The following is a 24,447-nucleotide window of genomic DNA, read 5'->3' on the forward strand; positions in this document are numbered from 1 at the left end:
AAAAAATGTAAAGTTAGAAGATAAAAGAATATACAACTCAACTATAATATACTATTAAGACAACTCAGTTCTTCATAGCCTAATCCATGAAAAATACTTGGTTTCACAAATGTTGGGGATGTGAGGGAGGGAGGAAGGGAGGGAGGGAGGAGGGAGGGGGGAGGAAAGAGAAAAGAATAAAAAAAGAGAAATGAAAAAAATCTTGGAGGAAAATCAAGGATTGTTTTTGTTGGAGATCAGTATCTTTCCTGTTTCCCTTCTCATCCAGTAGGTGGGCTTGTCTGCTATTTGCTGGTATCTCCATCCTCAGGATGGTGCAGGTTAGTAGGGTAGGGGGTTGGTGTTGGGGTTGGAGCTCCTGGAAGTCAGGTATAGTTCTTGCCAGTCCCCAGTGGGAGACTGCATCCCCAGGATCTTCTTTGGGGGCTCACTTGTGTGATTTGGTTGCCTAGTCTCATCTCCTTATAGTGCCTGTAGACCTCACAATTCCTGGTCTCTTGTCTTTAAAGTGTATCTCACTCACCCCCTCCCTTTCTCCTTCCTAATAAGGAACCTCTCTCTCTGGAGGTTTTGTGGGCTGCACTCTGGGGGCTGTGCACCTGTTGTGGAGAGCTGTTTTATATTGGGCAGTTCAAGACCAGGAATTGTGAGCTCCGGATGGGCTGTATAGCCACAAGCACTGTGCTGGGTTATTGACTGCGGGGGAGAGGGGGGTTGGGGATTATAGGTAACTTGATATTGCTTCTAGGCCCTATCCAGTGTCCCAAGCTGGGAATTGCTCCAACTAAAGATGGCAACAAAGGTGTCCCAAGAGGAGGTGGCTGCTTTCAGGGATGGGGTGTCAGATTGGGTCGGGCTGGGTGTTGCAGGTTGGGTGGTGGCATTGGATGGCATGGTCAGAGATGCAGCTCTGTGATGTGCAGTATTGTGGATGGTGGCTATCTACAGATCCTGTGCCTTGTCCCCAGGTGCAGGCTATCATGTGTAGGGGACTACGGCAGTGGGTGCAGTGTCCAAGATAGAGGCGACTTGGGAGCCCTACATTGGTATATGAGGGTCTTCTGTGGGAGTGATGCCGGGATTTCTATTCAGGTGAGTGGCCAGGGGTCCGGTGGCCTGGCGACCTGCGTGGGCATGGCATCTGGGATTACTGCACAGGAGCAGCTCTCAGGGGCCCTCTAATAACTTGCAGAGAAACAGTATTCCCACTGCTTCAATTCCAGGTCATAGAGTGACACAGAATGCAGCCTTCTTCTAGCCTGCCCTCTTGGATCACGTATCTTAGAACTTCTTTAATCATTAAATTTAGCTGGGAAGTTTGCTTAAAATCATTTTTCAAAAACTTCTTAAACTTGAAAGTGTCTGAGCCTTACTTACTTAATGCAATTGTATGTTTTATCAATTTCTCCTCATGACAATGAATAGTAAAAGTTTTGTTTAAAAATAACCTTTACAGAGACTAGGCATGGTGGCACTTATCTATAAGGTCAGCAACTTGGAAGCTGAGGAAAGAAGATTTCACGTTTCAGCTTGGGCATCTTAGCAAGACCCTGTCCTTTCAAAGCAAACAATTAAAAGGGCTGGGAATGTAGCACAGAGGTAGAGTGCTTGCCTGTGAAAGGCCTCCGTCTTGATTCAGGGTACCTGAATACATACATACATACCTTTATTGAGTGCTGATTATGTGCCTGGCATTGAGTTTAATAAGTCACATATTTTGGTCCAATATCTTTATTCTCATTTTACAGAAGATAAATAGGAGGTACAGAAAGATTATGTCTTAAGTTTCTCAGTGGGCACTGGATTCTGTATAATGAGAGACTTTGAATTTAATGCAGTAAACACTTTTTGAAAACTTCTGTGAACAGGGTACTGTGAGGAATACAGTACTAATAAACCATGCTCTTATCTTTGCATTTCTTTTTTGACTAGAAAGATGAGGGGCAAACTGGATGTAAGGAGACCAGATAAAACACTGTCAGATGTAGAGCGAATTTTACTAAACAGAAATGTGTGCCTCTTGAAGAAGAGGCATCAAAGCCACCAGATGAACAACTGGAAGTGGTTTTGACCAAATATTTCACTAATTTAAAACCTTTTCATCACACATTCCCAAAATGAGTTATATTGAGCAGGGAGGTCATATAGGATGGTGAAAGGACTGACTTAAAAAACAACTGTTTGAGCAATATTTTCTAAGTTTTCTGCTCTACCTTATGTGAAATCTGTTAAGTTTCTCTAATATTTTTCAATAAAATTTGGAATCTTTATGTAGTAGCATTCAAATTAGTCATAGAGATTTTTGTTTTTCTAATTGGAACTTTTTATTTTAAAAAATTATATACAACATAATAAATATAGTGTGTGTTTGCGTGTGTGTATTTTAAATAATATTCACCAAAATTCAATTTTAAGTTGCCTCCCCCATACTATTCTCTCACAACTGGATTATCCATTTTTATATCAAAGATTATTTTAAAATTAAACTTGAAATTCAGACAGTTATAAAATTGTGGGAAGGCATGAAAAGAATTGTGTGTAGCAAATATTTCCAAGTTGACACATCAGGGTTATTCAGGGACCTTGTTTTGCACAGCTGTTACCTGCTCTTCTATATAATTCAGTTAAAATAATGTAAATCCTTAGACATAAACTTGGTCCCTCCATCTCTTTCCACTTCTGCCTTGGAACATATTAGGGCATTCTGAAGTTGAACATCTTGTGGGGTCCATCATTAAAGATTCAGCTTGTGCACATAAACCCAGCTGTTTTTTTCCCAGTCTTGATAGTAGATTTATAACCTCACCTATCAAAAAGTCAAAATCCTGTTTCCCATTCATCCTAATAAAGCAGCAGGAGTTTCCTGGAGGGAATGCTGACAAGCCTAATTGTTCACAGCTGGAGAGTGGAGGGTTGGTTTCAGCAATGAAATGCTAACCCTCTCTTTCCCTATTTCTTGCTTGACTTTAAAAATAAGAATTGGGCTCCAGAGAACTGTGCAGATACTCAGATTTGTAGCATAGTGAAGATCTGTTCATACTCTGGCAAAACCAAAACAGAGACTTAGAGGCTGCTTTTCCTGAAAGCATTGACTCTTTAATTGGGCTCTTGATGCTTGATGGGTGACTAAAAGCTTGGAAAAAAACTTGGCATCTCATTTATTACCTTAAACTTTTAGTCATATTCCTGCTCCGCTCTGCACAGTGAACAATGTAATCACTTAGGAAATGTCTGTCAACAAGACAAGGTTGTTTATTCCTATATTTACCTAACCCGTCTCTTCTCCCTTCAAGGATGAAGCCACAAAAATAAGAGTAACTAAGTTATATTCAGGATTTGCAGGACATAATAATCAACAGATTGTTAACTGCAAGCTTTTACAACATTCTGTTCCAGAGCTCTGAAACAGTACCTAGAAGTCCTCAGCCATTGCCCTAAACCTTCCAGAGACAGTGAACCTTGTAGACACATCAACCCATGATGAAGCTGACCCTGCTAAGCAGTAGTAGTCATCTCACAGTGGGAACTGGATGGCTCATTTGAGTGATGAGGATGGTCTCAGAACCAGAACTGAGATAATGATCAGCCAGACCACTGTTTGACTAAGACTGTTTAATTATGCAGACCTTTGTCCCCTCCCCCAGTTCTTCCCTATTTAAATTTGAAGCTAATGTTAGTACCCACAAAGACAGGGCTGATGACACTAGTCCATAGCCTTCCCAAAATACGTATATTAAGTACATTCTTTTCCTACCTCATCATTATTTTTTCACTTGATGTTTGGGGCAAGTGGACAGACCTGGTTTGTTGGGGTTCACTAAAGATAGTCCCTCCCACCCCTGGCCTAGAAATCAGGCAAAAAGACTAGTGAGACATTGACTTGGATTTAGAAAGGAGTAATTCCAGGGGTTCCTGTTTCAGGCAAGAGTATTAGGTACTGAAATGTGCCTGCTTTTGGGGGTGTCAGTCAGATAGTTTGCCGGAGCAACTAAAGAACAAAAGTCTCTTATTGCTATTCTATGAAGTTATTCTGCCACTTAGAAACATGGAAATGATGGATACAGTTTATTTATAGACATCTCCAGAGCAGATATGATGAGACTCATATACTAAGTATGATGGTTAATTTGTTTATTAACTTGACTTGTCCCAGGGTACTCTACAATATTTGATCAAACCTTATTCTGGATGTTTCTGAACAGGTGTTTTTGGATAATATTAATTTTTAAACTTGTGAATTTGAGTAAAGCAGTCTGTAAGTGTGTGGACCTCATCCAATCAGTTGAAGGCCTGCACAGAAGAAAAAGGCTGGCCTCCCTGAAGCAAGAAGGAATTACCTTCTAGCAGATGGTCCTTGTACTTCATCTGCAAAATCAGATCATTCTGCCTTCAGACCCAAATTGGGACATTGACTCCCCTATCTTTTGGGCTTGTTAGCCTCTGTAACCACATAAGTGAATTCCTTATAATGAATCTCCTTGTGTATGTACCCACATGTTCACTTTTGTTTCTCTGGAGGACATTGGTGAATACACTAGGTCACTTGTAAAAGGTAGTAACTTCAGACATTATGGCCCTTAAATATTAGAGAAGACCTTCTATCCCAATCATTGTTGTCATCCTCAGACACTTTCAGAATTGTGAGTCTCATGGGGATAGACACTGGGGATGCATAAAGAGGCTTACAGTGTAACTGATGGAGATGGGGTGCACTGTGGGAAGGTAAAAGAGCTTTCAGGGCAGATGCTGTACCAGGTGCCAATGGCTGGGATGGATGGGGAGGTTTAGCTTGTACACCCTGGGACCTGGATTCAAAGTTAGGTCTGTGCAGCTGCACTCTTGGTCTCTTTCATTCCTTTATTCATTCATTTGACAAATAGGTATTGAGAACCTGTTCTATGCCTGGAAGAGCTCGAAGTTCTAAGAATAAATTGGTAAACAAAGCTAGTAAAGTCTCTTGCTCTTGTGGGGCTTACAAATCTACTTTTTACCGTGAATGGGGATGATTTATCAGATAGAGTACGTTTCTATAGACTTTCATAGTTTCCCAAAACCCTTTTACATCCTATCATTTCATTTTTCCTTAAATAAGAATAATATCTCTTCCATATCAGTTATTGATAAGTTCAGTTCTTTATATTTTATTCTACTATAAATTATAAATGAGGAAAAAATATACATTTTAAAATAAGTAATGTTAATTTCTACAAAATACCTCCTTCATAAATTACAGTTTTTTTTCTTTTCATTGTTTTACTCCACCCCAATAAAACTTATTGAGAATCTAATGTAACATTTTAATAGTCCTAGGAAAACATCAGCATATATATTTTTTAAACTTTAAAAAATAAAGCCGTAGCTTGATGAAACACTTGTAAGCCTTCAGATTTTAAATCCTGTTTAGTAAGAAGAGAAAACAAGCAAAAACTATGGGGTTTTAAAATGATGCTTATTAATTCTTAGGTTTATTTGCATCTTTCATTTCAGTGTACAATGCGATATTTGCATCATTTAAATTGGGATGACATCACAAGCTTATCTTTGAAAAAAATGAGGCAGAACCTATAAAAGAAATTTAATACCCACTGCCCTTTCCTTTCATTTTCTTGGAAAATGTGCATTACAGGAAGGTTCAAGATCATGTGGAAGTAGACACAGTCTGGTGTAATTGGAGAAAGGAATAATGCTGGCATTCATGAAGTAGCCTCAAATTTTTGTAGATCAGAATATTTCTTTTCATTTTCTGTGAATTTCTTAGCATATCATTGAAAATCAGCCTGAGAAATAGGTAGCAAATGTGTGATAATATGGTGATGTCCCAAAGTCTCAAGTGGGGTAGTTGGAGTTGATGACTTTTGAGTTCTAGTCATATCTAGAAGTTAGGTTTCAAAAGCACCTGAGCTTTCCATTTATTCTCATTTTTGACACACTTAACAGAATATTATTTTTTCTCCCTTTGTTCTCCATCAAAGCAGTGGGATTGGATTCTGTCTTCGGGTAGCCTACAGTGACTCAGAGCCAGATGTGCATGGCTGGTTGCAACCTTTCCCCAGACACAAACTAATGCCTCTGTACATGATGGAGTAGGTAACAGTGCTTTTGATATGGAGGGCCATGATGAGATGTTGAGATAAAGAGCAAAATTTCCTTTTATATCCTTTCACAATCCATTAAAATACATTACTCTAGTCCCGGATATATTAAAACATACCTCCTTTGGAAAAACACTGGAAAGTAACAGTAGTTACGGAAAATAACTTCTATCCTTCAAGAGAATAAATTTGGAAAAATCTGAAACCATGGGAACATAAGGTGAAGCTGGCTCATGCTGTAGTGAATTAGATTTATTTCAGTGATGGAAAAGATTACTTCCTATTTTTTCAATAGGCCATAGTCAAATACATCACAAAATCTGCTTCTGTAATTTAAATTGAAGACATAAGTTTAAAAAAAAAAGAAAAGAAAAGAACTATTTTCCCCCATTAAAAGTAAATCAGTTAGGTGGCAAACCTGCTTAATTTTTTTATTTTTATATAATCGTGCTGGGGTTTGAAGCCAGGGCCTCATGCATGATAAGCTGGACTTCTCCCACTGAGTTAGATTCCAGCCCAACTGTTTAATTTTGAAATGGTTATTGTCAAGCCCTTAAAATGACTTCAGTTTAACTTTCAGATTATATAGTACAGTGGATTAAACAGCAGCTCCCTGAAAGGGCCACATCCAAATCCTGGGATTTGTGAATGCAACCTCATTGGGAAAAGGGTTTTTGCAGGTGTAATTAAGTGAAGGATCTTGACATGAGATCATCTTGGGTTACTTTAGTGTTCCGTAACTCCAATCAAGAGTGTCCTTTTGGGACTGGGGTGGTGGCTCAGTGGTAGAACACTTGCCTATCATGTGTGAGACACTGGGTTTGATCCTCAGCATCACATAAAAAATAAATGAAATAAAGGCACGCTGTCCATCTAAAACCTTAAAAAATAAAATTAAAAAGAAAGAGTGTCCTTTTGAAAGACTGAAGAGAAGAAGACAGACACACAGAGGAGAAGGCAGTTCACAGGTCTGAGTGATGTGGCCACAAACCAAGGAAGCCAAGAAGAGCCTGAAGCCACCAGAAGCTGGAAGAGGCAAAGGAAAGAGTGTTCTCTGTGGCCTTCAGTGGAGTGTGGCTCCCCAACTTGGAACTTCTGGATTTCAGAAACTTGAGAAAATAGATTGCTATGTTTTTAGTTCACCATGTTTGCAGTAGTATATTATAGCAGCCATGGGAAACTAATGTATGTATGGCTCAACAAAGATTCGCTGAACAACAATTACATCAGAGCTGTGAGCAAGTCATTGAGAATATCTCATTTTCCTGCAAGAAGCTTACACAGATGTAGTGAGTCAGACATGGAGATGGACCCATTATGGTACAGTGTGAAAAGGTCTGTTAAATGTATACAGAAAAATATAAACAATGGGAATGTGGGAAAATACTACTTTTTCTTAAAAATGCCAATGTTAACCTGCCAGTAATTCTTGATTTATACTTTTAAAGCATTTATGTAAAATAATCTATTTTAGTATACCCATTAATATATAAAAAGAATAGAATTAATATCCTAAAGCTATAAATTTGATGAATTTTTTACCTGGAGCATACTACATGAAGGGCATATTTCAGTCTGCTGTATGAATGCTAAGAGAACTAAAGTATAACACTTAACATGCTATGAATCTGGCTGGGCATTTTAATAACCTTTTTCTGTCCAGGCTGTCAGATTTTTCTTTCATGAAAATATTTCTCTAACTTCACAGTGTTATCTGTTGAATAGATAACTTGTCATGATAATATTTATCACTACCACATGAAAATGATACTAATAGAATATCTTCTTTCTTAAACTTTATTGAGGTATAATTTATATGCTATATAATCTATGTATTTGAAATGTACAATACAGTGTTTTAAAATAGATTTATAAAGTTGTGCATATTTTACTACACTGGAGTCTTAGAACATTCCCACCATCCCTCAAAGGCCCCTATGGGCATTTGTAGTCATTTCTCACTTTCAATCTCAGCCCCAGGCAACCACCCATTCATTCTCTGTCTTGGTAGATTTGCCTCATCTAGACATTTTACATAAATGTAATGATAAAATATGTGTTCTTTTGTGTCAGAATTAATTTAGCATAATGTTTTTGAGGTTTGTTCTCCTTATTATATGTATAAGTACTTTCATTTATTTTTAATGCTATGTAGTATTCTCTTTTGTTTATAAACGTTTTACTTATGGACATTTGGGTGGTTTTCCTTTAGGATATTATGAATAATTCTGCTATATACATTCATATACAAGTTCTTTAATTTGGGAGAAAGGATGCCAAATCATATACAGAGCATAAATTTGTCTTTTCCTGAACTCTTTCCCCTACTGACTGTACCAGTGGATATATCCTACCATCACTTAGGAATGTTCCACTTACTCCACATCTTCACTAATAATCTTTATTATCTTGTTATCTATTTTTTGATTGTGACTTGATAAGTGGGTGTGAAGTGATTATTTCATCCTGACCAGTGACTGATCATGTTGATTATGTCCTTGGAATCTGTTGAGTTGGACTTTGGCAAATAACTCATTTTATTTGTCCTGAATAACTCATTTTATTGGTCTTCAAGACTTAAGTGTATGTATGTGTGAGTGTGTATTTTTCTTGAGAATGGCAGAGAGTGCACAACAGGAGATGGAAAAGATTTTGAGGAGTTGAGGAAAAAAGTGAAATGAAAAGGATGTTGAGGGAAAAAAAGTAAGAATAAAATGAACATATGATTATAGAAAAGGAAGAAGAAAGGAGAGTTCTTAAAAAGAATAAGTTGTCTTGCTTTGAAAGCACAGTCATATCTTTGTAAATGTATCAGTAGGAATGAGAAAGACCTGAGCACAACAACTAATAATGATTTGAACATTCTCTGTAGAGAGTAAAGAAGGTGTGCACCGAGGTCATTGGATTACATGAGAACATGCTCATGGATGGAGAATATGTTTGGATTATCATATTTGTCTCATCTCTGCCAAAGCAGAACACTGTCATCCATGAGTAGGTTCTTTTTCCTTTCTGGCACACTTTCCTGTGTGCAGCCCACTCACAGTTACCCCTTCCCACCTCTCTTGTCCTCTTCATCTCAGATCCCCATACGCCATCTTGAGGGGTGGTTCTCTTTTCCTTCTTTTTTTCTGAGAACATATCTTCATTACAATGTGTCCTGAAACACCATAAGCTGTTTTCCCTGTGTGTACTAATATCCACGCAATTGAGAACTGTTTCTTCAGTTTTGGCTTTAGGAGAGGATTCATTTGACAGTCGCTGTAAAGAATCCAAAACTGAGTTTTCATCTTAAACTATTTATTTAATATGCTCCCACCCCCATGTACCAATCTCAAAGGGGGACATACAGATTTTCCCAAAAACGTAATAAAATGAAATGTATGTTCACATTTGGAGGACTTTCTTGTAAAATGCAAAAAGGAGAACACATATTTCTCAGTATTTAATTCTGTTATCACAAAATTAATGTGTGTATGTATGTATTGTGAAGATTGAATACTGTGGCTGTCATTTTAATAAAGGGACCGTTTGAAATGATCGTGGCCACAAATTTAACTTTATATATTTTGCAGTTCTCAATATTGTTTAGAAACTCTTATTTTGAAATTCCCATCAGTGCCAGTTTATGAACCAAACAAAAATGTCTGTTTTTATTGTTATTCTATATTTGAGGTATTGTAATCAAAATTTCCTTTAAGAATGGTTTCCTCTTCCTTCATGTGGCTGAACCCAGGGGCTTCACCTCTAGGCAAGCACTCTAGACTCATCTATACCCCAGCCCTCCTTTATTCTTTAAGCATTTGTAATGGCTGAGTTTTTGTTTTCAGGTTCTTCTGAGGTTTGTCTTATCCCCATGAGGGTTGTTCTTGTTCCCCAGGAAAGTTGTTCTTGGCTGTCTCCTTCCTGAGATTTCTCTGCTGAACTACTGGCCTATCTTGGCTTTGTTTATCAGCAAATTAGGAAGAATTGTAAAAAGTACAAAGAATTGAAATTTCAGTTTGGAGCAATATGGTAGGTAATGAAGCATTGAATAAGAGGATTGTTTATCTGTGTAGGTTCATTTAAAGTCAGCAACCAAAAATCTCTAAAATGATATAGTGAATTTCTACTCCTAAAACTGTAAGAAACAGAGTTAGAATTGGAATTAGATTATTTTATTTTAATGTGTGGGGTTCACCACTTCTTTTTCATCTTTCATGTAAAATTGTTTTCAAGAGACATACTGAGATTATCATACTTACTTTTAGTCCCAATCATTTATTTTCAATTTGATTAATCAAAGAAAAATCCACCTTCATCATTTTATCTAGCTGAGTTCACCCATGGGTTATTGTCACCATCTGAGTGTGGACTCTACTGGACAGTCTTCCATGAAGTCCAGTGTTCACTTAAGAAAGCAGATTTCCTGGCATTGCTGAAGGACTGTTATTGTGTTTACTTAATTTCTGTGAATTTTATGAGAATATAAATCTTGTAAATATCTAAAAACAATTTAAATAAGCAAAAATGTTATTGTCATTAAGACTTATGATACTACTCTCTTCCAGCATTAGCTTTCTGTAAGTTACTTGTTTGCTCTGTGTATGGTTGACTCGTCTTTTCTTTTTACTCTTTAGTGCATTCCTCTCTTTGTTCAACTTGTTTTGGAGAGATTAACTCAAGGGGTCAAAACTCGTGAACTCTGTATGATGTGTCTTCAGGTTGCAAATGCTGCCTTGTACTATAACCCTGATTTGCTGCTACATACTTTAGAGCAAATTCAGTTGCCTCACAATCCTGGACCTATCACTGTACAGTTTATAAACCAGTGGATGAACAATACAGATTATTTTATTGGGTAGGTGTGCCTTTTGTACTTCATATTGACTTTCTGTTTCTGGGAAGTTTACTTCATATATATATATATATATATATATATATATATATATATATATATGTAGGATACCATGTACAAAATCAATTTTCATATCGTTGGAGCTATTTTTGGTATATTAGTAACACAATGTTTAATTTTTAGAGTATTATGAATGTGTTTCAACAGTACAATCAAGTGGAAAGAATTCAAGCCTCTTCCCATTTAAAAAAGTTTTTTTATACTTGTAGATGGACAGAAAGCCTTTATTTTGTTTATTTTTATGTGGGCTAAGGATTAAACCCAGTGCCTCAACATGTGCAAGGCAAGTGTTCTGCCCCTGAGCTACAGCCCCAGCCCCTTTCCATTTGTTTTTGATTATTGTGTGTCATTATTATCTTAGGCTGCAAAAAGTAAGGGTCTAAATGCTATGACTATTATGTGTCTGTGGGCAGACATTCTAGGGGCAATCAGGTTTCTAAGGAGGATACCAGTCTGCCAAAGATGTTACATACTGTCCTGGGATGTTTAGCTCTTTGTAGCTCTCAAAGGAGCCTGTTCTCAAATGTGGTCAGAAAGATTATTAATTTTAGCTAAGAGATTGCCTCTGTAGAAGAGTTTGGCTTTCTGTGAAACACTCTCCTAGCTTTCAAACACAGGCGATGGAAATGGAGCTCAGTGGTAAAGCATTTGCCAGGCATGTACAAGGTCTTGGGTTCATTCCCCAATGCCACAAAGAAAACAACACAAATTATGTCTGGGGATATAGCTAAGGTAGAGTGCTTGCCTAGTATGCATGAGGCCCTGGGTTTGATCTCCAATATTTCTAGGGAAAAAAAAACGGCAGGGGGCATGGTTCAAATACAGGAAAAGTAAGGTCCTACGTTATTATATGCCCATCTCAAGTCACCCAACACATGTTGATGGCCATATTATGTTAGAATTTGAGCTTGCTTGCTGTCTTAATTTGGGAACATTTTTTAAGTTTTATAAATTATTACTTAGAAAAATTTGCTGAAGGGAGTAGACCCTTGGGTAGAAATGATCAGTACACTACCATGTGCGTGGGTGATAGTGAAGGCCTGGGTTAGGATGGTAGAATAGGACTGAATGAACACACTTACAGGATGCTCTGCCTGTTTTCTACTAGTAGAAGCCTGGAATTTGTCCCTCATTTATATTCGTTTATGAAACTTTCAATGGAAAAACATTCTCCAAAGCTAGCCTCAACAACAGCAAGGTGCTAAGCAATTCAGTGAAACCCTGTCTCTAAATAAAATACAAAATAGGACTGGGGATGTGGCTCAGTGGTTGAGTGTCCCCAAATTCAATCCCCAGTAGCCCCCTCCGCCCCCCCCCCAAAAAGTGTGCTTAATTAAAGTTATGTCTGACAAAGATTTAGAGATTTGTTCATGCAAAGTTATGTAGTTGGTAGTCTTATCTTTGTCAACATGAATAAGCAGTTTTTCAAAGATACAGTCTTTCTTAGCTTTTGCATACACTGGGCATCCTTAGAGAGTGCTTCCTTGGATTCTTTAGAGACCCACTGGCTAATCATCTTTCCTGCTATGATCCACTTGACTAGTATGCTCTACTAATTTGGTACCTTGAGAATGAGAAAGTCTTCAGGTCAAGTACAATTCCTCTTATGTCATATGACTTGGCCATTAGTAACTCAAATGAAGCAAGCAATGCAAATAATGAGGAATAACAGAAGCTTGTAGAGTAATCATGAGGTTGTTGTATTATAATCTCATTTTAAATGAATTGAACCACTGCAAGTGACTTTTTTTTGTTCATGCTTGCAATTTTAAGTGGTTCTACTAATATAATAGTCTTTTAGTTCTTGGAATCTTTAGTTTTAAACAATTTAAAGGGAACATATAGAAAAATATGTCTAATATAAATTGGTCAAACATCTTTTCCTTCAGAATTAAATTTTCCTGGGGTGGTGTGGAGCATGGGAGGAATGGAGGCACTTTAGATAGGGCAAAGGGGAGGGAGGGGAAGAGAGGAGGCAAGAGGCTAGGAATGATGGTGTAATGAGTTAGACAGCATTACCCTCAGTACACGTATGAATACATGAATGGTGTGAAAATACTTTGTGTACAATCAGTGATTTGAAAAATTGTGCTTCATATGTGTAATATGAAATGAATTGCATTCTGCCATTGTGTATAACAAATTAGAATAAATAATTTAATAAAAGAGTTCCTTATCCGTGTTATAGCAGAGGATGCTAGTAGATTTACTTAGATCTATGAAGCTCAGCTTATTGGATGTCGAGTTTTTGAAATAGCTTTTGGCACCTGATGTTAGTGTACAATACCCGTGCCAAGAAAACTTGAGGACTAGTCTAATGGGAAGAGTCTGGGGAACTCTCCAGGTTTTCCATTGTATAAGAATTTTCTGTTTTAACAAACCCCATTATGCCAACACTCAAATGTAGCATTTACATTAGTCATAAGTTAGTATTACAGCAAGATTCACCATGCTAATTGCAGACTCCCATGGGTCTTTAATGATAATAATTTATAAAACTTTTTTAATGTAAGATTTCATATAGCAGAAAACTGGAGATATTTTTGTACAATCCCAATGAATAAACTCTAGAGTTTGCCTTGAACATTTCTTTTTGTAATCTCTCTGGGTTTTATCCTTTATTGCACTTCTCATGTCTACATTTTTTTCCCTTTAAATTTTGCAGGCATCATGATCGGAAGATGTGTATAATAGGACTGAGTATCCTTTTTGAATTGCAAAATCGACCTCCTGCAATAGATGCTGTGGTGGGACAGATTGTCCCTTCAATACTTTTCCTTTTCCTTGGCCTAAAGCAGGTCTGTGCCACTAGGCAACTGGTAAACCGGGAAGACCGTTCAAAAGCAGAGAAAGTTGACATAGAAGAAAATGGTAAAGTCTTATATGGTGCTAGAATTGATTGTGATTTGAGCATTGTTTTCTTTGACTTTTAGTCTGTTTGGCTTCATTAAACAGATTTACATTCTTTGGCTTGCTGAACATTTGACAAATATCTTGGACTTGATTGACTTGTTAATTGTATCATGTGGGATAACAGATTTGTGTACTTCTTGAAACTGTAAACTGAATTATTTTTAAACCTGAGCCTAATGGATGTTTTTACACCTGGTAAATATATTTGTAACAGAATCATATGGTCTTGCTACACATTAACAACTTAGTATTTTATTTTCTTGTTAATGCTAATAGACTCAATGAAGGCAGCAGCCATGAATTAAATGAAACACTAGATTAAGAACAGTGGAGATTGATTTTTTTTTTAAAAAAAGGATTGGTAGGTGATTCATCTTCCAAAATTATTAATGAGAGATGTATTTGTGGTCTAAATATACATTTAGAATAAAGTTCAGAAATGAAGATGATTTGCTTAATCTAAAGTCAGAATAAGATTGTCAACATCAAGAATATTAGACATTTAATAATGAGATTGTAAAGCTACTTGCTAGGGCCCAGGAAGTAGTACTATTTAATTCTGAGTGGAGGTTTTCCTTTTCTGGCTAAAAACAGACATTTATCTTTAGCTAAGAAAAATCAGAATTCTTGCTAGGAAACAAAAACAAACAAACAAAAAAACAAACAAACAAACTATTTTTTGATGCTAAACTTTGTGATTTCAGCAGGTATAGATTTAAAAAACATTTTGTTTTAACTGGTATATAAGGAATTTTAAGTTACCCTTTACCACTCTTACCACAAAAGTTTCTGATTTTTCTGATTTCTGAGTAGATCTTTTGAAATAGTTTCTTTCTAGAAGTTACTTTTCCCCCCTCTTTATTATTTTTTTTGGAGGGGGTTAAACATATTCCAAGAATTACAAATTCTTTTTTCATTTTGTTATGATCTCTTTCTAACTCTATGTTTTGCTGGTTTTTGGCTTATAAATAATATGGCTTGAAATAATTTTTTTCTAGTAATATTCCAAGACTTGTTGAATTTTCTACCAAAGTGTAGAATTATTAACTAGCAAAGGTATTTCTTGCTATCTTTGTAATTGTACCTTTGCCACTTTCTCCCCACTACATGTCTGGTCCCAAACTATGGTTTCTTGTTTTATCTCTGTCTTTTAGTTTAATCCAACTGTTTCAGTGTGATGTGTTTTATGGAACTAGTTTTAGATTGATGTTGCCTGGTTTACTCTAGGTTTTTCCTTTTAAGTTGATTTTTATTCTGAATTTGCTGCCTTCTAGTTACAATATTCCAGTTATAATATTCATCCAACCACTTGGAACAGAGCAGCACTGACAATAGGTCATGTGTAACTTGGCTTATAACTTTTCAAGGCACATGTAGTTGACTACTTTATTATTATTTACATTTTTTGCATTTTTACTATTTCTATTAAAGGAAATGACCTCCTCATTTTGGTACTTCTGAACACTTGGTAATCTGTTTAATCAATGAGAGACCTGAATTCTCAATGGGAGGTCATTGTTATCTAAAACGTGTACTGATTACAAAATCATCTGATGTCTTTTTATTTTTTTAACAAAAATTATGGGAAATCTGCAGTTAAATAGTATTCTCAAGTTAATGAGTCAGCTATAGTATAACATTAGCAATGTTCAGGTAACCCGCAGATCTAGGGAAATTGTTTTCAGTGAGAATAATAAAGCCATTCTCAACTTATCAAACTGTAGAGTAGGCATAAGGTTTATTTTTATGTATTTATGTAAAATTGTTGTTTTTCCATTTCTACATTTTTAAAATAGTCTTTTTCATGGAATTTGATCTATTACACTTGCATATTTTGATTCCTTTTAAATAATTAATGGATCCACAGAGGAGATTTCCAGTGATGAGGAGGATACAAACATTACTGCTCAAGCCATGCAGGCAAATAACGGGAGAAGTGGAGACGAGGAGGAAGAGCAGGATGACTGGGATGAAGAAGTGCTGGAAGAAACTGCCCTTGAGGGGTTCAGCACTCCACTTGACCTTGACAATAGTGTGGATGAATATCAGTTCTTTACACAAGCTCTGTTAAGTATGTCTTTACTCCCTGAATTTTGAGCTATTTCTTAGAATTTTTTTTTTCATTCCTTTCTGTTACTTGTTTTGGGATCTGACTAAAAATCGGTATAGACACTTAAAATTTTAATTTTTTGTTACAGAAATATCCATACATATGCAAAATGAAAGGGATTAGCATAAAGAAACTCTCATCACCCAGTCCTAGCATCTTTCATCATTTTAAAGCAATAGGGTGAGCCTGTAGGTTATCCTCACGAAAGCAATTCCAGGCAAATGTGTTGTTGATCCTTTAGGCAAAAATCGAGCAAGCATTTACAGAAAAGAATGAAGAATTTCAGATGTATATTGCTTAAAAATGGTGATGTAAACCTTTTAGTTATTCACAGTCCCTGAGGGAAGGAACAGAGGGTAGCTCTTCTTAAACAGTTTACCAATTTTGTACAGCAAGACACATAAATATAATTAAAAGACTCATTGAATTAACTTTTGTGGCTGGCGAGAGAAAGGGATTCAATTTCATTTTGTTGCATATGGATTTCCAATTTTCCCAACACCATTTATTGAAGATGCTATCCTTCCTCCATTGCATGTTTTTAGCCCCTTTATCAAATATAAGATAGTTGTAACTTTGTGGATTAGTCTCTGTGTCCTCTATTCTGTACCATTGGTCCACCTGCCTGTTTTGGTACCAGTACCATGCTGTTTTTGTTACTATTGCTTTATAGTACAGTTTGAGCTCTGGTATCGAAAATGGATCAAGGAGCTAGATATAAAAACAGAGACACTGCGTCTGATAGAAGGAAAAGTTGGCTATGATCTACATATTGTGGGGTCGGGCTCCAAATTCCTTAATAGAACGCCCGTAGCCCAAGAGTTAATAACAAGAATAAACAAATGGGACCTACTTAAACTAAAAAGTTTTTTCTCAGCAAGAGAAACAGTAAAAGAGGTAAATAGAGAGCCTACATCCTGGGAACAAATTTTTACCCCTCACACCTCAGATAGAGCCCTAATATCCAGAATGTACAAAGAACTCAAAAAATTAAACAATAAGATAACAAATAATCCAATCAACAAATGGGCCAAGGACCTGAACAGACACTTCTCAGAGGAGGACATACAATCAATCCACAAGCACATGAGAAAATGCTCACCATCTCTAGCAATCAGAGAAATGCAAATCAAAACCACCCTAAGATACCATTTCACTCCTGTAAGATTGGCAGCCATTATGAAGTCAAACAACAATAAGTGTTGGCGAGGATGTGGGGAAAAGGGCACACTTGTTCACTGCTGGTGGGACTGCAAAATGGTGAGGCCAATTTGGAAAGCAGTATGGAGATTCCTGGGAAAGCTGGGAATGGATCCACCATTTGACCCAGCTATTGCCCTTCTTGGACTATTCCCTGAGGACCTTAAAAGAGCACACTATACGGATACGGCCACATCAATGATTATAGCAGCACAATTCACAATAGCTAGACTGTGGAACCAACCTAGATGCCCTTCAATAGACGAGTGGATAAAAAAATTGTGGCAGCTATACACAATGGAGTATTATGCAGCACTAAGAAACGACAAAATCATAGAATTTGCAGGGAAATGGATGGCATTAGAGCAGATTATGCTAAGTGAAGCTAGCCAAGCCCTAAAAAACAAATGTCAAATGTCTTCTTTGATATAAAGAGAGCCACTAAGAATAGAACAGGAAGGAAGAGCATGAGGAAAAGACTACCAGTAAACTAAGACGAATGGGGGGAGAGAAAGGAAGAGAGAAGGGAAAACATATGGAAATGGTAGGAGACCTTCAGTGATACACAAAATTATAAGAGGTTATGAGGGGAAAGGGGGTGGGGGGAAAAAAGGGGAGAGAACTGAACAACAGCAGAGGAGGTAGAGAGGGAAGATGGGAGGGGAGGGGAGGGGAGGGGGGATAGTAGGGGATAGGAAAGGTAGCAGAATACAACAGTCACTAATATGCCATTATGTAAAAACGTGAGTATGTAACAGAAGTGAGTCTGTATTATGTATTTGGGGAGTTCAAATCTCAATTGAGTCGAATGTATGAAAGATGATATGTCTTGAGCTCTGTAATGTTTGGAACAATCAATAAAAAAAAAAAAAAAACTAAAATAAAAAAAAAAAAAAAAAAAAAAAGACTCATTGAAGATTGGGAGAGAAGACCTGCTAAATATATCATAGGCTTATGATGCACAACATCCAAAAGCCTTCTACAAATGAGTAAGACCAATGAACTAGTATGAAAATGGGAAATAGAAATTTTATAGAATAAAAATAAATGAACCAGGCATAGTGGTGCATGCCTGTAATCCTAGTAGCTCTGGAGGCTGAGGCAGGAGAATTGCAAGCTCAAAACCAGAATCAGCAAAAGTGAGGTATTAAGCAACTCAGTGAGACCCTGTTTCTAAATAAAATACAAAATAGGGCTAGGGATGTGGCTCAGTGGTTGGGTGCCCCTGAGTTCAGTCCCTCCTGCAAAAGAAATGATAAACCAATGATAATATTTAGAAAAATATTAAAGAAATTATAATGAAAAAAGTCCCACTAATGTATATTCTGTTATGGTTAGATGGTATTTCTATGATTATATCATAATATAACTTATTTTTATTGTTGGAAATTTAGGATTATTTCTAGTTTTTTGTTATTATAAGTGATATTAAAGTGGATATGCTCTGTATAAAATATTTTTACTGACAGGGACAATATTAGCATAATTTTGGCATCATTTAGTGTTGTTGCAAATACCATTGATGAAGATTAAAAACTACCTAAATATTTTTATTGAAATTTCACAGGAATTAAAGAGAGTACAAGGAATGTCATTACAAAACAATAGGAAAATAAAAGCATAAATTTGGAGATGCAAATATGATGTGTACCAAGATAGTTTTTTCCAGACATGGGTGTGCACCCTAGTTACCAACGAAACTTTTAAGTATTGAGTGGAGTCTCAAAAGATGTAGTTCATTTTTCAATTTTTCAGTAATGGGGACTGACTCTAGAGGTAATTTACCACTGAGCTATATTCCCACCCCTTTTTTATTTTTAGGTACTGGAGAATGAACTCAGGGGTGTTTAGCCACTGAGCCCTATCTCTAGTCCTTTTGATTTTTTATTTTAAGATAGGGTCTTGCTAAATTGCAGAGGCTGGCCTGAAACTTGTGATCCTCCTACCTCAGCCTCTTGAGTAGCTGGAATTATAAGTGTGTGCCTCTGTGCCCAGCACATATGGTATTATTAAAATGCTCCTCAAGTGATAGTTAGGCACTGGAACAGCTTTGGGCCAGTTTGTAATGACCACTGCTGAAAGCCTCAGTGAAGGAAGGAAACAGGATGAGATTGCAGCGGCTTTAAGTTCTGGTCGCCATTCCCCAGTAGAGTGTTGAGTGTTTTCTGTAAGGGCATGTGGTAGTTTACCTTCATGGAGTTTCCAGGTGTTCAATGTGTAAAAAGAGCTGAGGTAACCAAGCATGCTGAGATTATTTTGTTAAAGTAGGAGGAATAAGGTCCTGGAGTAGAGAATGGGATTTAATGGAAAGAATCATGTGAGTAGAAAACATCAAGTCTCAGAGGATTGGACATGAAGACAATGTGGCCAGAGGTGGTAAGGGTTTGGGATGGGTGCCTGGGAGACTAATAGAACCAGTGATAGAAATAGGGAGATAAACAGAGTTTGGGAGGAAAGTGCTGAATTTGGTTTTATTGTGTAGAATTTGAGATGAGCTATCTAAGGGGGAAAGTCCAGTAGCTAAGGGGAAGACTTTGCCTAAATGCACACAGATGTGGGTCCTTGTTGTGGAAACAATGCTGAAGCTGCATTTTCCTCTAGAAAACTCTAGAGGCAAATGGTAACAAGTGAGTACAGGTGTATGTCCCATGATCTGGATTTTAGGGAACATTGATAGATGGTAAAATTTAGAAAGAATAACAATTTATTCCTTGGTTAAGTTTCATCATCCTCTCCTTTATTATCTGAAGTAATTTCATTGTGATTTGATCATGCCACTCATTTTTCTCTGAGGTAATAGTTGTTATTGGACTCATCTTTTTCTCCTTTTCCTATACACCCCTGAAATGCAACAGCTGTGCAGAATCGGGATGCTGCCTGGTGCCAGTTGCCATTAGCCCCTCTCAGTGAGGACCAGAAGAGAACACTGCAGGAGGTGTACACATTGGCAGAGCACCGAAGGACGGTGGCAGGTCAGCCACTCACTTTCATATGTGTCAGATTGCTGGCAGCCAGACTTTTTCAGTGTTGTAGGGGGAACCTAAATATGCTTTTTACATTTTTAGAGACCAACCCTTTATGATAATGAGGAGTTGTCATCATTGAATGGTTGTTCTTTTTAATCATTTCCAATATCTTAGATTTGCAAAAATCTGTTCATTATGTGTTTATTAGTGGTATTCCAATTCAGATCCTTACTTATTTTGGAGGTATAGGTAAAAAGTAAGGGTAGGCATGAATCTTGCTGAGGGAGACTTAATCAGATGGACACCTACCTAAACATCTTAACCACAGGTAGACCAAAGTCTCTTTATGAATTCTTGCAAGGAAATTGTATTCCTGGAAATGAAATACTACATTAGTCATCTCTTTGTTGCTGTGACAAAATGTCTGAGAAAATTAACTTATAAGGAAGGAAAGTTTATTTTGGCTTCTAGTCTCAGAGGCTTCAATCCATGGTCACTTGGCCCTGTTGCTGTTAGGCCTGTGATAAGGCTGAACATCATGTAGGAGTTTGTGGTGGAGGAAACCTGCTCATCGAGGTGGCTGGGAAACAGAGGAAGGAAGGAGCCAAGGCCCAGTGTTCCCTTAAAGGGCATGCCCCTGTTGACCTAACTTCCCATAACTAGGCCCCACCTCTTGAAGGTTTCATCCCCGCCTAGGAGTGCCAAGGCTGACAACCAAGCCTTCAGCATGTAGGCTTTTGGGGCATATTTACAATCCAAACTGTAACAAATGCTTTCCATTTATATTTGTTGGGCTTTTTGTGTTGGTGATTCATGTTGATTTTCAGTTTTTAAGCTAAAGAAATTATTTTATTTTTATGTTGAGATTGTTATGGTCATGCCTAGATTAGCAATGGAAAAGACTTTGTGATCAAAAAAATATTTTGGTAGAAAACATCGTGGATGGGCGTCTAGAGTTGAGAACTCTGGTTCTTCACATACTTAGGTCTTCGGATTTGGTATTGACCCTCCTGCTATGAGAAGTCTGGTGCCTTTTCAGCAGTAGAGACAGTGAAGCTATTGGAATCTAGCTTGAGACTTGTTTTCATTTCACTTACTGTAGTAATGTTTTTCTGTGATAGTAAACATAATTACTTATTGATGTGCTCCTGCTAAAGGCTGGCATTCAATTTGGCCAGGTAACAAATACCATAAGTCAGGGTTCTTCAGTTCTAAGTATGCAAATAATCTGGCTCTTTTGAGATTCTTTCCAACTTTGTGCCTTATGGACTCTTCTGTTTTCTTCCTCTTTTTTTTTTTTTTTTGAAAATGCTAGAGGCAAAGAAGAAGATTAAACAACAGGGAGGCTTCACGTTTGAAAACAAAGGAGTTCTCTCTGCCTTTAACTTTGGGACTGTGCTGGGCAACAACTGAAGGAAGGACATCAGCTGATCAGACGTCTTTGCTGTGTTTTATCTCACAATTTCACAAAGGGAGTGTGAGAGTCAAGGGGAGAAATTAGGGGGCTGCTTTTCAGGGCCCTCCTGCTGCACCAGTTATCATCTGGCATTAGGTAGTACTTTTATCCATTCTCCCTTTCCCCTTTGACCTTTCTCACCCTGAAATATATATTTTCAACAGCTACTATAATGTATGAAATTAAAGAAAAACAGAATCATTGCATTGAAAGGGACAAACCATACGCTCCAAAGGCTGACAACCTATGGTGGTTTTTAGAGGATTGGATTGACTTACAGGTCTCAGGTTTTTGCCATGCAGAATCCATGGATTTATGCGGATAACAGTGCCTTCTGTTGTATATGAATTATCAGAAAAATTTTTTTGGAGTGCATTGCAATTTTTTTAAAGCATAAAACATATTTCTAGATATAATGTAAACCTTGGTTATATGTCGACTTATTCTGCATTTTACTCTGTGAATTTACTGTTAGGCAGTTAGCTGCAAGTCACTCTGGTTTCAAAAACATCACTCTCCCTTTGCCCACCCTGCTACGGGGGCTTTCTTCAGGGGTTGTAAAATATGCACTGGCTCTGGTTTTTCATAAGTTGTATTGTGGCTTTCCTAAGAAGTGTCTTATTCCCTCTTCCATCATATTTTTCCTGCCTTGAAAGGGGTGGGATTTCTTTCAGGATCAACAAATATGCATATCGATTTTATTCAAGAACCTGATACGTTCAGGACTTAGCAGCTTCTTGGAAGCAAGTGGCAGAGGCTCATTAGTCACTGGAGTTAACAGCAAGTCTGAAGATATTCTGAATCATGTACTTAATTATGCAGTGAAGTAATGATTTTACCTAAAGCACATTGAACTTTTAGGATAAAGATGCTGTGTAGAGCTGCCAGCTGATGATTGGCTCACAGCGGCCCCAGCAACATCTAGCTGATTGGCTCCCAACATCTTCCGCTCTCTGTTTAAACAACAAACATGTGGCTTAGGGACCGTGCCTGCCTTAGGTTGTCCAATACTACATATGGTCCTTACCCGTCTTCAGATGAGCTGACCTCAGGGCGTCAGCCTCCTGTCTTAGGTTGGTACCATTGTAATTGGATCTTACCCGTCATTGACTACTGGTCCAATATACAGCCACACCTGTGGAGAGGTCTTTGTACCAGTGGGGGGGTGAGGTTCTTTGCCTCACCTCTGTTGGCCCCCCAATTTTAGCTGAATGATCATGACAAGCAGAAGGGAGGAAGATACACCAAGCAAATTGATGGCTCTTGTTGGAAAAATTGTACCACCGATGACATCATCAGCAAAAATACTCCAACACTACCACAAGTCCCTGCACAATGCATACAAGTGAGTTCACAATGCATACAAGTGAGTTCACAATGCATACAAGTGACACATAGTTTAGCCAAGTTCTGAAGGCTGTTCAGTGATGGCTATTGCAGAAACTGTAGATTAGTTTTATCTTTGTCTTCACCGGCACAGGGATGAAGATAGGAATTCTGGAAATAATGGCTAAAGAAAAAATTATGTAACATTCCAGAAGGCACTAAAAGAAAACAATTTTCTTAACAATTTATATTGTCTTCACCGGCACTGGGATGAAGATAGGAATTCTGGCAATAATGGCTAAAGAAAAAATTATGTAACATTCCAGAAGACACTAAAAGAAAACAATTTTCTTAACAATTTACATTATCTTGAAGAGAATTATTAAATATAATGAAAAGGAAAGGTGAAAGTAAACAAACAGATCTGTTAACCTCCTTTTTTGTTTACATATTAAAACAATTCTTAACAGTTATTTACCCAATTTAACGTAAACCATTTAAATCACGTGAATAAAAAAAAAATATTTGGATCCATTTTTTCATGAGCTCTCATCATATATGATATATGGACATACATACATTCAAACATATAACACAAAACACAAGTGTGCACACATAATATAATACATACAACACATAACATAATACTAAAGGCCTTATAACTTTTTACAGGTGAAATCTCCATTGCAATGTTTAAAAACTCTATAGTCAAAAAAAAAATAGAACTGATCAGCAAAACATTAATCTAGGTCTGTATGAGCTCAAAAAACAAAATAGAACTTCATGATATGGGAAAGGGCAATAATAAAATAGATATTGAAAAAAGCATCCTGGTTCTGTCGCAGATGTTAGGATAGCCAAATTGGAATTTTGGATATCAACTGTTATGGATTTGAGCTAAATCATCTTCTTTTTGGTCTGTAGAAATCGCTTTAGTTAATCTCTCTGGAATCCAAATCGGCTGCTGTTCTCCCTGTGGAAACACACAAACAGACCCCCGACTCTAGACAATCACTGGGTCAGGACCTTTCCATTGTCCTGTTAGAATATCTTTCCAAAGTACCTTGGGCTTATGTACATTTTTTGGACACATATGCCTTTCTGCAGCACTAAGTCCTGTTGAATCCAAATTTAAAAAGTTTAGAGTAAAAAGGGTTATTTTAAGTTTATCTTTGGGGAATATATACCCCTTCCCAATTCCGTCTTTTTGCTTTAATAAGTACATTTTAATAGTTTGATGAGCTCTTTCAACTATGCCTTGTCCCTGTGGATTGTATAGGATTCCTGTTATATGAGTAATGCCAAATGATGAGCAAAATTGTTTAAAAGAGGTAGAAGTGTAACCAGGGGCATTATCTGTTTTTAACTGTTTTGGAATGCCCACAGTGGCAAAATTTTGTAAGCAATGAGCTATAACATCTTTAGTTTTTTCTCCAGCATGAAGGGAGCCCATCAAAAATCCAGAAGAAGTATCAACTGTAACATGC

General features: G+C 37.2%; 1 protein-coding gene across 1 annotated transcript; it reads left to right on the plus strand.

Moving 5' to 3' along the window:
* Positions 1-790: 790 nt before the first annotated feature.
* Positions 791-22,491, plus strand: LOC144365063 (importin-8-like). The gene is made up of 6 exons (XM_078015853.1): positions 791-895; positions 10,712-10,932; positions 13,655-13,860; positions 15,770-15,973; positions 20,068-20,184; positions 21,494-22,491. Exons 1-6 carry the CDS (start codon positions 791-793, stop codon positions 21,589-21,591), a joined length of 951 nt encoding a protein of 316 aa, XP_077871979.1. The 3' UTR covers positions 21,592-22,491.
* Positions 22,492-24,447: the final 1,956 nt, after the last annotated feature.

Source organism: Ictidomys tridecemlineatus, chromosome 6, assembly GCF_052094955.1.
Source record: "Ictidomys tridecemlineatus isolate mIctTri1 chromosome 6, mIctTri1.hap1, whole genome shotgun sequence".
Classification (NCBI taxonomy): Eukaryota; Metazoa; Chordata; class Mammalia; order Rodentia; family Sciuridae; genus Ictidomys; species Ictidomys tridecemlineatus.

Bases quoted from the DNA above. Each gene is read 5' to 3' on its own strand.
- LOC144365063 (XM_078015853.1), top strand. From the start codon at position 791: ATGGCAACAAAGGTGTCCCAAGAGGAGGTGGCTGCTTTCAGGGATGGG. The intron at 10,933-13,654 runs GTAGGTGTGCCT...TAAATTTTGCAG, and splicing joins AATACAGATTATTTTATTGG to GCATCATGATCGGAAGATGT. The intron at 15,974-20,067 runs GTATGTCTTTAC...GAAATGCAACAG, and splicing joins CTTTACACAAGCTCTGTTAA to CTGTGCAGAATCGGGATGCT.